General features: G+C 39.5%; 1 protein-coding gene across 4 annotated transcripts in view; it reads left to right on the plus strand.

Moving 5' to 3' along the window:
- The window catches only part of LRP5 (LDL receptor related protein 5), a 132,431-nt gene that overhangs the window by 26,458 nt on the left and 88,411 nt on the right, over window positions 1-17,562 (plus strand). For 2 of the 4 annotated variants that reach the window (XM_002199503.6, XM_072929836.1), the window contains exon 2: window positions 4,325-4,721. In XM_002199503.6, the coding sequence (XP_002199539.2) occupies window positions 4,325-4,721 (397 nt within the window). The remainder of the gene's footprint in view (window positions 1-4,324; window positions 4,722-17,562) is intronic. The other 2 variants (XM_072929834.1, XM_072929835.1) reach the window with 1 other exon arrangement.

The raw sequence follows: 17,562 nt of genomic DNA on the forward strand, positions 1-17,562 counted from the left end.
ACAGGTACCCCTGAAGCACTTAATAAAATGCAAGTGCTCTAAATGGGCACCATTAAAACAATGGAAGTTGATGACTGAATTCAGAAACTGATACTGTTTATGGTGGTCAACCAAATAAATTATACAAAAGCATACAAATCCTTCAGTCTTGTTATGTCTGCACAAAACAACTTTCCTGATGCAGGTGAAACAATTAAAATTTAGTAAATGGCCACAGATGAGGAGTGAGCATTTAAAGGATCAAAGGCAAAGCTGGAAATTGAACCCTTGCTTGATTCCTACCCTGCCTGACCAGGAGTGTTTCCTTTTCTGCAGTTAATGGACTGATGAGAAGCTCTGTTTTCATACAATTGTACAATAGGCTTCTGTGTAGATAGCTCACTACATTGTCAAGTCAAGGGTGTTTTCCACTTAGCAGAAAACCACAGGAAAAATGGTGGGTTTTTGCACAGAAATAATATGTCTTTCTAGAATGAAGTGGTTTTGATCAAGTACTGCATGATCCAAGAAAGATTGTAGAATTGCTGCAAGAAGAAATGATTTAACTTTGTGTAGTTCAGGCTGTTATCTCTTTAGAGTTTATTTGAAAATTTGAGAGATTTCAGGTTTGGGTGGTTTTTTTGTTTTTTTTTTTTTTTTGTTGTTGTGTCCAAAGACTGGGAACTGTAGCTATGTACAGACATTTTAAATATTGCCTATTATGGAAAAATATCAACTGTTCTAATTGTACTGAAAAAGAATACTTTTTTTGTGACTTTATTAAAATGTTGTTTCAATTGGGTGGTAATAGGCTGGATAGGAACAGTTTATCCTCCACATTCAGAATTCATCCTTTCACTGTTTATTCTTCTATTTTTTCAAAATAGAAATGGTGTTTCCCTTTTCAAGCAATTTGCAGTTGTCAAGAGTATTGCTGATCAAAATAGAGCAAAACACTCAGTGTTCCTTTGAATCTTTTAACCTTTTAACCATGGAATAACTTCTCAAGGAAAGAATATTTCCTCCTGTGAAACAAATAAGCTCATTTGCAGGTTAATGGTTGGCAGTGATTGCTGCTTTTTTTGTGTCTCCCCCATCCCTCTCCTTGGAAACTCTCGTTAACTTGCTTTCCTGTTTGTCTTCTCAAGAATTGTGCAGTAAAGAATTAAATGCATCAAGGATAAAAGTGTTCTGGGGACCATCAAGCCCAGTTCAGGACTGAGAAGACAGCATGATTTAGATTGGTCTTCATATTCTTGAAATGAAGTTTTGATTCTGCTTTCATGTGGGATTCAAAATAAACTTGTACCCTCCATGGGTGGGATGGCCTTGTATCTCGAGCGTGGTTTATTGATGGCACAGAAAATCAAGTGTTTTGTTAATCCCATTTATTTTGATACTTTTTGACCTTTGTTTCTCATTCTCATGCCTTTAAAACCCTGTTGGTTGTAATTTTCTAGAGTATGAATATATATTTTGAATTGCTAAACTGTTGAGTAATTTTATGAAGTGAAATGCTATGTGTGTATCTTTCTAGAAACACATTTGTTGTCTTAGCTGCCTCTTTCATATTTACTGCTTATTAACAGGGAAAGTTGAAAATTTGAAAAGTTCTGTGAACTTTTCTTGCGACATCTTGGAAATTGTATTTAGTGGAATCTGCAGAGTTACCAGAACTAACTTTGCCTTCTCATGAGCCATCACATTCTGACCTGAAGTGATAAATACAAGATAGTGGAAGTACATTTAGGTACTTTTCTGACTTTTGTTTTATTTATTTTATTTATGTGAGAGACATGGGCTTTCTTCAGCAGCATTTCAAGCAAGAATTACTGTAGAGAAGCAGATCACTGTTGTTTGTTGGACTTTTTGTGGTTTTCTTGTTTGTTTGTTTATTTTCCCAACCAGTATTGCTCTAAAAGGGCTCTGTAACCATTTCAAAAATAAAATTTGGAATAAAAAAAAAATAAGCTGGTGGGGAGGAGCAGAGAAGTGAATATAGTTTTCAGAATCAGAGTTCTGCCTTCTCTTTTTGTCTGTCCCAAACGAAGTGGACTTGTTCTTAAAGGGGATAAAACCTGGCCATTTTCAATAATCAATCAGTTTAGAGGGGTGTATAGTGCAGTGAAGTTCTAACACAGTAGTGAACAGGGCAGTGGGATTTCCCCGCTGGGTGCTCATGGCCAGCACAATGAGGCTGCACTTCAATCAGGACATCTCTGAAGGACAGAAGTGACAGGGAACACAGCAGTTTAGTGCCTTATCTGCCTGCTGCTGCCCCACTGTGTACATCAGCAGGGAAGAAATCTGCTGAAAGGGATGGGGAGCTGGGATAATGTTGATACTGATTGGATTAGACATTTTTCATGTCTGATCTTTAGTTAAGAAGCTGTTGAGTTCTTCTGCTGTTGATTGGACTTGATATTTCAGGTTCATTTTCCCTTTGTAGTAGCATTAATAATGCCTTCAGTATGGAAATGTCTAGATGAAAATCAATCTATTCAGATTCCTCTAAACAAGTTTTTGGGACAATATTAAAAAAAAAAAATTCTACATAGGCTTTTTGCAGCTTTGATCTTTGTCTGGATGTGGGGCTGGTTTTGTGAGGCAGTGTGCATAACTTGAGAAGGTCTCTGCCCCAAAGAATTTGTGACTTGGAGCCCTCTAACATGAAACTTCCCAAGTGTTCAAATGTTTTGATACAGTGCCACTTAAAACAGACGTGGCTATGGGGAACCAATCAGCTGCAGAGAAGAAAACAAGCTCTTGGTATTTTAGACTTTTTTTTGTCTGTTTGCAATAACTAACCTGTTGGATTTTCCTGATACTATTAGTGGTGTTTTTAAAGATGACTGAGAGAAGGGCTTGGCAAGCCAGCAAAATTAAATAGGAGGGTTACTGAGACATAATTTCTTAACAAGTAATTCTTCTCAAGCTGTATAAACTTTCTTGAGTTAAATATGGTAGAGAAAAAAGATACATCTTCAGTGAAACGTTAATGATAACAATTGGTTCTCTTTGCTGTCCAAGACCCTCATTAAAACTACCAGGTGATGTAAATTAGATCAGCATACTCTTCCTTCAAAAAGCAAAATAAAACAATCTCTTTCCTGGCTTGGGGGGGGGAGGGGGGGCAGGGACACATGGAGAATAATAATAACAACTCTGAATTTTTATGTGTGTTTTTGAGGTCATCTGAAGTTGAGTTGTGTATTCTGACTGAGGTCCTTGGCCTGCACATAAACATATTAGCTGTTGTCAAGGATGTGCAGAGGCACACACTCCAGTGAGAATGTAGCCAGAGCCAGAATTCACGAGACTGGCAATATAGCAATGATAGGGCAGCCAGCATTGCAGACCTGCAATTCAGACACTGTATAAACTGTCTTCTTTTTTAGAAAGTGCAGGAGAAATTGAATCTGAAAGACAATATCAAGAAGTAACTCTTACATATTACATACAGTAACGTGAATTTAAAACTGAAGGTATTTATATGACAGACTTGAAACATAGGAGATATAATATGTTCTGCTCTATTCTATGAGTATTCTATGAGCTGCTCTGTTCCCTGAGTAGCAAATTATTGGACCTGTGCTGACTGTGCATTGGAGGCAGCACGTCGAATGCAGTGGTTGCATATGAAGCTGGGATTCAGCAGGTCACTGGTGTAGAACTTCAGCAGCTGCTGCTTGAGTTAGAAAAATTGGGGTGAGATGGGGGAAGCTGGGAAACCTTTGTCCTTTTGCTCTCGCTATCTCTTTCAGCTAACAGCAGTCTTTACAAACACCCCCAACCCATGCCATTGTCTGCCTTCAAACTTTTGAATTTCTCTTGCTGTGGTGCAGGAGAGAAGACAGGAGTTCTGAAACTCTGTCACGGTTTTTGCTGTTTGGGAGGGTGCTTGGTAGGAGCATTTCAGGGTGCTGTGTCTAGTGCTGTTGGCTTTCAGCCTGCTGCTAAAAGGCCTCAGTGCTTGCTTTCACGTGTTGTTGCTAATTCAACTGGTTGAACCAAGCTTTTAAACCATGAACACTTAATTTGTTCTAATTTGTCTGTTGTTAGAACAACAGACAGAAGGTATTGTTGAAAAGTCTTGATGTGAACTCCTCGCTATGTGGAAGATGCTTCTCACATCCCCTAGATAAAGAACTGGGCCTACTCTTCCATCTCTCTTTTACACCCCTGTCTGACATAGGGAAGGAAGAGGTATTTAGATACGGTGACACTGCTGTACTCCCTGCCCTGCCAGTCTGGGAGAAGAAATCCTCTGCCACATACATAGTCAGCTCTTGAACATCTGTAGATGCCTGTGATGCTAACATGTTTCCATTTTTTCCTTCTGCAGCATCTCCCTTTCTGCTCTTTGCCAACCGGCGGGATGTTCGGCTCGTGGATGCCGGAGGCACGAAGCTGGAGTCCACCGTGGTGGTCAGTGGTTTAGAGGATGCTGCTGCGGTCGACTTCCAGTATTCACAAGGCATCGTTTTCTGGACAGATGTGAGTGAAGAAGCCATCAAGCAAACTTACATTAACCAAACTGGGAATGTGGTGCAGAATGTCATCATTTCTGGTCTGGTTTCCCCGGATGGCCTGGCGTGTGATTGGATTGGGAAAAAACTTTATTGGACGGATTCAGAAACCAATAGGATAGAAGTAGCTAATCTCAATGGAACATCTAGAAAAGTCCTCTTCTGGCAAGACCTTGATCAGCCCAGGGCAATAGCTTTGGATCCGGCTCATGGGTAAATATTAATTTGGCTTAAATGCTTACATGGATATGGTGGTGATTTATGTTACGTTTATAGTTCTGAAAAGAAAAGGAACACATAACCTTTTGTTTCATTTAACATTTTCCTGAGGTATTTTTCTCAAGATCTGTAACTGAACATATGTTTGAGCTTAAATATTTTGTGGCAAGAAATTGTAGCCCAGACCTTGAGCCAAAAAGAAAAATACAGCTGGTTCTTAGGTGCCAAGCCAAATATTCAACCAGTATAATGACCTGGCTTATCCCATTGCACTTTGGAAAAGTAATTAATTTTCCAAGCATTTTATTATTATTGTTATGATCTTCTCAGTTATCTTGTTTAGTGAGTTAACTTTGATTTTATATGTGATGTCTGTTTAATGTAGACAGCAACATGTGCAAGTCTGCATGCGTTGAAACAGGAATTCTCACTTGCTATGCTCTGATAAACAAAATCCAGGGTACTTTTAAGTGATGATGTTGAATAATAATGTTTGTGCCAGCAAGGAAAAGAATCCAGGTGAAACTGTTGATTCTCAATGCTGTAAAGTGACCATATTAAGAAGTAGTATGAGTACATGCTGCATGTGTCATCACTTCTAGTGCTCTAAAAAATACTAGTGTATGTGCATGGTTCCTCCCTCCCTCTTCAACCCTCCCCAGGGTTTCACATGTGCCTTTTGCCCTCCCTGTGCACAAGCAGTGCTGATGTTGTGTCCTTTGGGCCTGGCATTTATTGCAATGGTGACTGAAGATGTGCTGTGCTAGATGAACCTTCATGGAAATGAGGAAGGAGAACTCAAGTACATTTCTCTTGTGTGCATGGATCCACACAAGTGAGCTGATTTGCCACTGATCTGCTGCCATTTTCACAGTACTTTCTCAGAGATCACTTTTTCTTCTTCTAGGGTATAGATAGGTGGGTTTCTTATCTGTAGGAAAATCTGGCATTAACTGATATTTTCACTGAGTCTGTTGTCTTTGCAAAATGATGCTGAGTTAATGAAAAGGCTTAGTATAAACCATAAAAATAAAGTATTTGGTGGTTTATCCTGCTCTGGGAGATGGACATTGTCTTGAGAAACTACCTGCTTCAAGTGTATGAACAATGAAAATGGAAACTAGGCAACAGAGGGCAACTTAAGATGACCATGTCAGCACCTTCCGTACCACAGACTGGAACTTTGGTTGTTTTTGCAGTGTTTCCTGCATAAGATTTTACAGATGAATGTGAGGTGTTACAGGTACATTTATGATTAATACATAAAGGGCATACAAAGGCTAAATGAAACTGTGTGTACCCAAAGAAATAAAATACTTAGTTTTGTTGACTCGTCAAATGCTGGAGCTGCCAGTATCCTTCAGATAATGGCTGGGAGGGTACATCCATTACCAGTGAAAGGGGAAGTGGAGTGACTTTGTTGGGCCAAAGGACTTTTCCAGAGGGGTCCTTATCCTCTTAATCCTGCCTTCCTTACAGATGCCTTTAGGTGAAAGGAATGCTCCCCGCAGCAAATTCCTGTATAGAGGTGTTTTAAATAAATTAACAGGAATCCTGTTGTATCCTGACAGCAAGTAATCTATGCATAATTAATTAATGCTGATTCATTAGATGTAGAGTTCAGTAGTATATTTAAAGAGAGAATATGATGTTAAATTGAGTATTTCACAGTGAGGTGGATTACAGAGAGTAGTATGGCACTTTGCATGAAATGCCAATGCCAGGTTTACTTCTCCCAAGTGGGTGCAGTTCCTTGCCTTTTGGCTGATTATTTAAGTGTTGAAATAAAGACAGGTTTGCCTGAAAAACTAATACATTATACTTAAAAGAAAATTTAAAAACTCAGACATCACATATATTTGTGGAATAAAACATTCAGGTTTGCTTTTACAACCACATCATTTCACCTGGTAGTTCTGAAATATTTCCTAGGTGCATCTGAGAAATGGTGATTTTGGCTCTGCAGGCTCTGGGGTTGAACTCACATAGAACCACGTGTTCCTTGTTCCAGGTATTCTCAGGGAAAGAAAAATGGGTGCCAGTAGGAGAAAAGAACCATTTAATAATACCTTATTTGTCTTTTGTTAATAAGTTTTTGAAATCAGGTGGCTAATACTGTTCCTACAACTGTCAGAACTGTATTAGATCAGAGCACCTGAGTAAGTTTGTGGGTTTTTTCCTGGATCATAAAATGTGATGAAGTTCAGACTAGGGTTCTTAAAACTGGATGAGGCAGTCTGTCAGTGGCTAGTCATTTGCTTTCAGTTTGGAAGAGGTTCCAATATGAAACCATTCCATTTGTCCTTTTAGCAGTTTCTACTATAGAAGTGTGGGTGAGAAGCTTGGAAAATGAGGAAGAAAACTTCATTAGTCAACTTTGGTTTCCAGAAGCAAAATGGGACAAATCAGGAGATTGCAAATGCTTAGCTGATATTATTAGTACCCAAACATGGGTTTGTCTAGAAGGCTCCAAGTCAAACAAATCTGATTTCTCTCGAGGTAGTAACATGTTGTGCAGAATGGTGAAACCTTCTCTTATCTTCTAGCTTTAGTAAGGCTGTTCTGCAGAGGTGGATGGAGGACTGTGTGTTGGGGTGTTTGCAGTGGGGTGTTATGCCCAGAGTAGTGTTTGCTTAATAAGTAGGTTTTAATCCATTCTGAGTGTGATTCTTCAAGTCATAGACTACTTTGAGAGAATAGAAAAGAACATATTGAATATACAGTCATCATCTCTCAGGAACACCAGAAGTATAATGACCAAGCCTTAGGACATTGGAGAGGGGCTAAGTTGCCTTCTGGAGTTTCCTTTTGAAGCCTGTTGTTCTATGATTTCCAGCTGACATTCAGGAGTATGATTTTTCAGATGTTCTGATGGGCTTCTTCAGTAGTAAGTCAGATGATTGTGACTGCATCTTTTGCACACTCAGCCTATCTTCCTTCTTTAAAGGCAGTGATTATCTCTCAGTTATGACTGAGAAAGAGAGAATACTCTTCCCTAATGGTCATTCAGTCCATTCCTAAAATTTCATTTTTTCAGGCAAGCTGTGAAACACTTAAAGCTTATCTGTGGGTCTCTCTTCTTCCCAGAGCTAGTGAAAATCATTCATTGTACAGGATCTTCTGATACGCTGAAAGAGCTTCATAATTAACAAGAGTTGGCTTAATATGTAATGACATTCTTTCCATACACATTAAAACTTTCTTGCTGGACCCACTGTATATTCTAGGAATTAAAGGAAGCATGCGATATGTGATAATCCAATTATTCTTCCCTGACATGAGGGATAAACTAAGAAGACAGAGGTTAGTACAAAACAGTTTTCTGCAAATTTGCTGATGCTTTGTTTTGAACATTTAGATCCCAGTCCTGCTGTCGGGTATGTTAGGCTGAGTTTGTAAATGGAGGACTTTAGACTAAATTCTTGGTAGTGTTTTGTAGAACATTAGCATTTATATACATTCTTGATAGGGGGATTCAGTAGTGTTGGTGTTATTAACTTTGAGTTTGCAGCCATTGCATAAGTATGTACATGTTTTCAGGATAGCAGCTTCTAACAAATCTGAATTTGTTGTATGTAAAGATTTTACTCAAGCCCAGCTCAACAAGGCAGCTCAAATTCCCTGCAATGCCGTGCAAAGAACCTGTGTCATGAACGTGGTCTGAAGAAGGAGGAATGTATTTGAAAAACAAGTTTTTATCACATGTTGTGGCAAGCAAACTTCAGTTTCCTGAAAAGAAGTCTTCAAAAGAATGCATGAATGAGTAGCCAAAACAAATTATTTAATTCTCAGTCCTGTAGTGAAGGTCTTAGATCTGAACACCCTAGAATGTGTGTTGACAAGGGTCATTAAATCTATGACATAAAAATCTCAATGCTTGCTACCTTCTCCATTTAATACAGGGCTCAGATTCTGAGGATCTGTAGTATATCCATAATCTTCATATCTGATTTTCACTAAGTGCTTAATGAAGTAGTTAGTTCACATTATTAAAGTCTAGAATGTATTAGAGATATTTACTTTGGTTAATATAAATCTTGAATTTGTTCCTACTTGTGTGACGGTTGCTGTGATTGCCTTCTGGAGTGAGCTTGCTGTCCAAGTCCAGGCTGTGTTTTCTGTAGTTTGCCTCGCTCAGCAGACAATAATGCTTGAGAAATTTCTGCCCCCTGTGTTTACTGAAGCACAAAGAGCTAAATGAGACATCTGTGAAATTATTATTTTAAGGAAAGATAAAAATTGCTTGCCTCAAAAAAAGGTGTGCTGTCTTGTGGGGTTTTTGGTGTGGGTATATCCACGGCCATCACTTGGTGTAGTCACTGGGGTTGTTGAATTTGCCATACCTGAGCTGGCCTGCTGACTCTGGTGGGATGTGTAGAAAGGATGAAAGAGGAGAATAAAGACCTTTGAACTGGTTTGACTGACTGAAGAAAAGCTGCAAACTGCTTTCTCCCATTTCCTCCCTCATTTTCACTCTTAAAGTCTTCCATGGCATGGTGTGGGGCTGTTGGGCAGAGGCAGTGCTGTGCCAGTGGACCACCACAGAAGCTGACTTCATTTATGGAGCAATTCCTTTTGGAATAGCAAAGCTTCGGGGAAAGGAAATAAGATACAAATTAGAATGCAGCAATAAGAAAAAAATTACTGAGTACTAAAAATAAATCATCTGTTTTGGCATTCTGCAGAATGGCTATTAGTTCAGAGATTAAAACAAGCCTAATCGTGTCTGAACAGCATTAAGGGATTGCATGCCATAGCCTGGCTTAGCCATTGCCTCAGGTTGCTTATAGCAAATCACCAAAATCTGCAAGTAGTTGCTGTCATTGACCTAAAGTATAGTTGGCACCGAAGAAAGGATTAGATGGTAAATGCACAAAACAGGATATTAAAAATAGATATAGAAGGGACTGCTATCACAATTAGAAAGCTTTCAGTTCAGAGGCTAAAATTAAAAGCCTCAGACATGCCTAGTTGTTAATCCAGTGTTTCCTCAGTGTCACAGCAAAGCCATGAACAAGACCTGGAGCTGTTCTAACTCACAACTGTGTTTATGTCAGCACTTCAGACTGCAGTGGTGTTTGCTGATGATTCACCAGGACCTTGGTCCCACACAGCAGCGTGGCAGGTACTAGAGGTTAAGCATGTTGGCCTGCTGTGTTGGAATTGTTGGGGTCTGTATGAGCTGCAGTAGACTGAGGCTTCTGAACAAATAAGCCTGAATGGTGACATCTTTTTAGCAGTATATCTTCTGGTCTTAATCTCCTTTGGAATAGTTGAGAGGAGAGGGAATAAAACTTGTGACTGTTGCAAGTGGTGGAGAAGAAAAGCAAGGAACATCCTTTGAGTAAAGACTGTGCTTTTTAGAAATCCTGACTCATGGCTGCTTGGTTAAAATTCAGAAGATGCCCACGTTTTGAGTGAAACATGCTTATTGCTGCCAGAAAGCTAGAGATTAGTTTATATCCTGTGTGCTTCTAGTTTGTAATTAATTGCAAGTATAAAATTATTTTGAAGCTTTTGGTTAGTTATTTGAAACTCTATAATATATGAGTAGCACAATTATTATTTTAAAATGAAAGAAAAGTACTCAACTGTAAAATTGGTTCACAGTCATATCCAGTATCTTGGTATGGCAGTAATTTCTGGGACTTGGAAAGCTTTTGATTCGGGTCTCCAAATAGCTGCAAATAGTCTCATGCATAAGAAACTTGAGGTTTTTGTGGGCATTGTCATTTACTTTAATTTTTGGATGATTGTCCTTGATGGTGACAGCCTTTGTTTAAATAGTTCATTAGTCTCCTCGGCTTATTTCTCCCTTTTCCTGCTCATAGCTATGACTAAAGGGCATACATTGTTCAAAGACCTTTTACTTCACTTGAGAGCAGACCTGCCTGTTCAGAGATGATAGAAAAAAGTCATTTACTTCTCCCCTACCCCGCAAAATTGCATGGGAAAGAGGTGGAAATGTGAAGACTTCCTTAAAAGCCCCACTGAACTCCCTCCGCTGTTTGCACTCTTCTTTTGCTACGTTTCTGTGATTCCTTTTATCCTGGATCCTGGAGACTGATACTTCTTTGCTCTGTACACATTTAGTCTTAAGTTTGGGAATTGTATTCTTATCTTCTAAATTTCTATGCCATTTCTTGAGGGAGCAGAAGGAATAACAGGATTGCTTTAGTTGTCACAGCGCCAGTGTGTGTTGCAGTGGTTTCTTGGGTGAAGTCAGGAATGCACTGGCACCAAAGAGGTGATGGAAGCTCTTTGATTAGACGATGTAATTGGGTGCATTTTTATAGCTGCATAATGTGGAGATCATGGCATATACAACATGTTGGTCTGGTTGGACTGGCACTGTTCTGTTTGTCATGAATGAGTTGCTTTCGTTAAACTCAAAACATTTTTCTAATTTTTTTTTCATGTAAAATTAAGCATTAGTATAAGCTAAAGGAAGAATTTTTCCATGTAACCTGCTGAGGGTGTTCTCAGGGTTTTGTTTGTTACTGTGTTTGAAATTACAAGGGTGCAAATGAACAAACTTAAGTTGCACGCCTTGACAAATTCCTGTCTTTAGCTGGAGTGTACCTTTCCCTAAACATTGAGTTAAAGTGCATCGGCACAGTGAAACATTTGGTTTGAGCTAGCCATTTCAGCAGTTGTGAGATCAGTGGATAAGAGAGCCACCAGCACCCCACTTACACATTTGGATTACTGTTGCTGAATACATTTGCTGCACCCCATCTTCCATTAAGTCAGTACAATGTGTGCATACAATTTTTTTGACCATCCCAATGTTTTAATTCAGTGTTTCCTTATGAAGAGAGGAAGAAATCTAGGTTTAACTTCAGGTAGATGTAGTTAAGTAATGACTGGGTCTAGTTCACAAACTGATGGAGAGTTCAGCAGTTCATTCTGCACTTTTTCATGCGAGGATACCCTGAATTTTGAATGTCTGCAGCGTGTCTTAAAATGGGTTGAATGTAGTGAGATTTGGACTATTTTTCCCATTCCTAAAATAAATCACATTTTATGAAAGAAGGGGACCTGGGGTCAATGGACTATGAGACAACCCTTGCTGTCAGGAAAGCCAGCAGCACTCCTGGGCTTCCTCAGAAGGAATGCTGCCATCAGACCAGAACCTCCCTCTCTGCTCAGAGCTGTGGAACGACCCTCACAGTGCTGTGCCCACTGCTGGCTCCTTAGCAGGACAGGGACATGGACATGCTGGTGTGAGCCAATCACAGAGATCATTAAGGACACCTAACCAGTGTGTGTTTTAAAAGAATAAATCAGAATAAAAGACATTGTTGGAAAACTGTAGTGGAGAAGACTGGTTTTCAAGGGTTTTGTTTGCTTTGTACACATTTTTGAATACAATGTGATTAGTTGTAATGATTAACTATTGTGGCACATTTTTGGGTTTGATGTAATGATTTTGTCAAGAACATTCAGGTCTCAAAATTTAATGCTTGAAAAAAGAAAAAAAAAAAAGGTAATTTGAGTAGGTAATTTGCAGCTTAATGCTATGTGGGATAGACATTCTTTTCTTCTGTAAACAGTTGGGGATATTTAATTTCACAGTGGAGTTTTTGTAGCTTTAAAGGTGGGATGGAGGAAGTAAGTTTTAAATGTGCAGGAATCTAAACTTCATAGCAATTTCCTGTAAACTCCTGTTTTGTGCCATGGGCTTGTATAAGTTCAAGAGCATTGTTGAAATTGGAGAAGTTTGTACTGATTTATATCATCTGTACAACTGGCCCCTTTTGTGTAAGCAGGTTATGTAAGATTTGGCAACTGTACTGCATTTTGGGAGATGGAAAAAGTGTTTGGGCAACGTTGGCTGCTTTTTATTATGTCTGTGATACCTTCCAGCTCAGATGGCTGATTGACTGCTCTTGGAGGGCACAGCCTTGATTTCTAATCTTTGTGAAAATGATGACAAGAGACATGAAGCACTGGGAAATAAAAAATGACCTGCAGCTTTAAGACTGAGGGGAAATATGGTCTTCATTCTGGTTTTGCTCCTGCACCTGGAATTTTAAAATGAGTTAAGCAGGGGAAAGAAAACAAACCAACCAAACAAAAAAACCCTCCCAAAAACAAAGCCGACAAAAAACACACTGGGGTGCAGTTTGCCAACTTCAAAATCTGTTTGTTTTTGCAAGGTGATTTTCAGTCCCATTCTTCTGATAGGAGGGAAGCACCATTTAAGCCCTGATTCAATGTGGTAATTTATATGCCAAAACTCAGCGACTTGTTGACTGCTTAAATTAAATTGCATTTAATTAAGTTCTGACTAGACAGCTTGGTTGTGAAGCATGCAGCTTACATATAGAACTTACCTATTTGTAATATATGTTACGTATTTGTAATATATGTAACACATTACATATATGTGGTTACATACAGAGCAGTAACTGAATTTTATATACTCTCTTGGGTCTGGTGCTACTGGGCTGGATGGACTCTTGGTGGCTGTGTGTTCAGAAGAAAGTGTACATTTACATCATAGCTTTGATGGAGCTTTGGCTTTTGCTCTGCTTTGTTCCAGCTTGTTTCTTTAGTGCAAGTGAAGTGGTGTAGCAGATCAGTTTAGGACAGAATTGGTGCATGTGCTGTGAAATCAAATTATTATTTGATGTTAGTCTCTTTTTTTGCTCTGCCTCTCCTTCCTTTCTGCCTTGGAAGTCTGGAGTTCAGGTTTAAAACCAGAGATGGGGGGAAGACACTTAAGCATCTCTGACCCACAAGTTTGTCCAAGGTCTGCTTTTTGTTTAGAGCTTCGGTAGTGCTGCTTGGTTACTTTTATTTTGTTGTTTTTTTTAAAGAGCATTGATTTGTGATAGCTGCTGCTTAGCAGTGAATTTTGCTCACAAGGGCTTTTTTTCTCTCATTAGCTCTTTAGGAATTTGAGTTTTCATTTTCTTGGACAGCCTCGGTGTTGTTAGACTTTTGTTGACCTGTTGCCATGCAAGGAGGATGTAAAACTCCTCAGATGCCAGATCTCTGTCCTAAAATGTGATCGACCTAACGTGTACAAAGATACTGGTTTTGATATTTTTAGTTTCTTACAATTGTTATGGTGTGCCCTGGCCCAGGAGTATTTAAAACTCTGGAATTTACATATAAAAATACCAGCTTCGCCACCAAGAAAATCAACCAAACAAAAAAACTACCGAAATGCTTGCCTTAGGCTCTTCATTGTTATTCAGTGTGCATGTTTTCAGCTGGCTTCAAAAACTGTGAGGCATAATAGCACAGGTAGTGCCAGACTGAGATTCTTTGCTTAGTCTACTTATTTTTTCTGAAATGTTATCTGAGTTAAATACTGGAGGCTTTTTTAAATGGTGAAATGAAAATGATAGGGATTGTTAATTTACTGGACACCTGGAAAATAGGTTCTATTTGAAAAACAAAACAACCCAGTCTTGAACCATCATTTGTCCCAGAAACATTGATGATGTCTTGACTATTTGAAAGTGCTTGTTTTACATTGAGGTCAATAAGAGATGTGGACTCTTGAGCATTCTTTAAAAAATTAATTCAGGAAAGCCTTTGTTTCCCCTCCCCTACAGAAATAGTATGTTATCACTCCAGGCTCCTGAATTAAGGTTAATTTAAATCAGGATGAATCAAATCAGTTCCTATATTTAAGTTGTTAAAGCATGCAGATTGCTTTCTTTCTCTGAGAAGCTACTTGGAGCTTTTTGCCATGTTCTCCCCCTGCCCATAAAGCTCCAGCCAAAAGTGTCTGCTTTTGTGTAAGAATTGATTCTGTAGACTGGAGGCATTTGACAGACGCAAGCTGTAAGGCCTAATTATTACGTCAGGACATTACTAAAATCTTTAATTTCTCCACTGTTTTCCCTGTGTTCCTCTTTCTCTGACGAACCAGCTAGTGCAAGCAGATTTCAGTACTTTTGACAGGAGAATAATATTTTGAATGAGATCCATGGGCTATTGTTAGCCTTTGTCTTTTTCTTCGTCATAAATCATAGCAAGGAGGTTTTCCACCTGCCCCAAAAATTTATCTTATTACTGTTCCAGTTAAGTTTGCAGTGCTGGTTTAGCTATGTTTGTGTCATTCTTTCCATAATAGCCATGGATGTTTCTTTTCATTAGGATTTATAACTTGTGCAAAAAAATATCTGTCTTCAGGTTACTCTGTGTTCCAGCCAGGACACTGTATTTTTACCTTAGTTTGAAATAGTTTTGTCACTTAAAATAGAGGAGGGCAAAATAAAGGAAAACTGGACACTTTGTGCACTCTTGAAAATCCCTCACAGGCATGCAGTTCAAACATGACATTTTATGGCTTGTTAGAGTCTCATGTCCAGTGCAATGGAAAGGACTGAGCTAGGGGGAGTTGATGAGAGGTGCCTGTTTCTCCTCTGGACAAGTTTCACCGGTGGCTTTAGCTGGCTGGTTGCTGCCCTTACTTGCTCCTTCTGTTTAAGCACCACTGCTGCAGAAACATTGTTAAGACTGATTATTTGCTAAGGTAATTGAAAGGTTTTGGGTTTTCTCTTTTTTTTTTTTTTCCTTGTAGAATATTAATGTCAACACCAGGGAAGAAGTGCTTCATTTGGCAGTGGAGTGATTTTAAACTGGCTCACTTAGACCAGAGAAGATCAGTCCCTGCCATAGGAGCAGCTTCTTAGATTGATTTCCAAACTCCCAATTCAGGGTATTGATGTGCTAAGAGATCCCCAAACCAGAGCAAATTTTCTAGAATTCTTGGTAATTCAGCACCTGCTGCCTGATGAAAGGATGGAAACCTCTTTGAAAAGGATGCAAAAATTGTATCTGCCATTCCTTGGCTTGGTGTGTGCTCCTGTGATGGACCATGGGATTCTGTGGAGCACACAGAGGGAAGGAAACCATTACATCTTTAGGTGCTTGATTAGTGCAGAGACTCAGTATACTCTGAAAAGTTCCCTGAGAAGATCAGCTTTATGATGTTTATGATGAGGGATTGCAGAGACCCCCTGTTGTCAGGACAGAGTGGTGACAGGGTTGCTTTAGAAAAGTCCAACTGAGCTAAAAGAGCTTTGAAAGAAGGCTGCCTGCATTCAGATTGTTTTCCATGTTGTCTAAGTGCATCTTCATCCTGCTGACCCTTCCTTTGTGGTGCAGCTACTTTGCTAATACCATGTAGTATTAAACCTTTGAGTAACATTGAGCTTGGTGCCTGCTAATGAGCTGAAATGTAGAGATGCAATTTTCCTGTGACAAATTTGTGTGTGAATTTGAAAGTACTACTTCTGTACAGCAGTCTCTGTGAGGCCAAGGGTAAACACACATCACCTATGAAATTAAATGACACTGTTTTTTGGGAAGAGGCTCTTGAGCTGGAGCTCCTTTAATATCATAGAAAAGCCATGAAGGCCCTTTGGTTTACAGATTTGGGTTTTTTTTCCTTCATCTGAATGCATTGAGAGTTCAGGATGAAATTTTAATGGAAGGCCTGAGGAGAGGAATTTCATTCCATTATAATTTATGATGTTTTTTTTCATTCTTTTAACCTGCTTTAAGAGTTTAATAGGACTTAGTTTTGTCTCCTTTGTTTTTTCTTTTCAGTAACTTTCATGGGATTTTTAATTTTGGTCTAAGCTCATTTTTAGCCTGTACTTACGCGTTTCAATAGCCACATGATATGGCCCAAAGTCACTTCTAATAGCCACATTTTTCTTCATCCAACAGTCTATCATTTGTCTGTCTTTATTCCTGTAGAGATGCAGGTGGTGCAAGCTAGTGCAGAAGAGCTGGATCAGACAACTGATTAGACCTGACCAAAAATGGGTATTTGGCCATATCAGTTTCACAGTGTGATTCAGCAGCTGGTTGTGCAGACAGGTTTTTTTTATGTCTGCTTTTCTCTGTCTTTAGTTGTTTGTCAATAGCTGCTTCCCCACACAGTCCGAGCTGCCACAAATTACAGCCTGACTTGTTAAGGAAAACCAAAATGAGTGGCAATTTACATTCATAGGTTGTCCTCTGAACTGGGGCAGCTCTCAACTGCTGCTGCTGCTTTTTCAGGAGCTGTCAGTCTATCCTGGTTGCTGGAGCTGAGGAAGCTTTGGGAAGGCATCTGGGGATACGAATGTGCTTCAGCCACTCTAATGTGAGCTATCTCAGAAACTGGCGGACTCACCTGTGTGGAAGGTTTTTATTTCAATTAGAAAACTTGTTTGACCTCACACTCAGGTGTATTGTGATACAAGTGAGCAATTTCTGTCTGGTTATCTATATTCCCCTCTTTAGTGAGGTAAACTGCTCATTACTGTATATGCTGCTGTGTAGGTGCTGTGACTGCCCCAGAACTGGAGATCTGCCTAAATTGGGGTGGAGGATGCACATGGAGATCAGAGCATTTTAAGGTTAAGTGTGTTGTGAGGGACATGTACTGGTGATAACTGTAGAGCTGCCTGCTCCTCCTTGGCTGAAATGATGGCCCCAGCTGCAGGTAAAGCAGCTGCAGGGCCTCTGCAGTTTGCAGGAGGGTCTTGCTGTGCAAAGGGGAGATCACCCTGCAGAAGAACATGACAGCAATTACAGATGTAGTCCCTACGTCATCCCTGAAGTGTGAACAGGATTCTCTCTCATAAAATAAAGCATAAAACTTTTTCTTGTATAAGTGTGTTTTCACAATCCATGTTCATTGACTTCCTTTGTGGTTCCTACTGTGATTGCACAGCAAGTGCTGTTTTCTCAGGGGAGCACAGAGTCTGAGATAATCCAGGTTATGAAACATCTGGCTAAGCATTGTGCAGGACTGAATAGATGTCTCTGTTCCACACTTTTCTGGAACTCCAGTGTTAGGAGGTCTTAGCTCAGA

This window comes from Taeniopygia guttata, chromosome 5 (assembly GCF_048771995.1).
Source record: "Taeniopygia guttata chromosome 5, bTaeGut7.mat, whole genome shotgun sequence".
NCBI lineage: Eukaryota > Metazoa > Chordata > Aves > Passeriformes > Estrildidae > Taeniopygia > Taeniopygia guttata.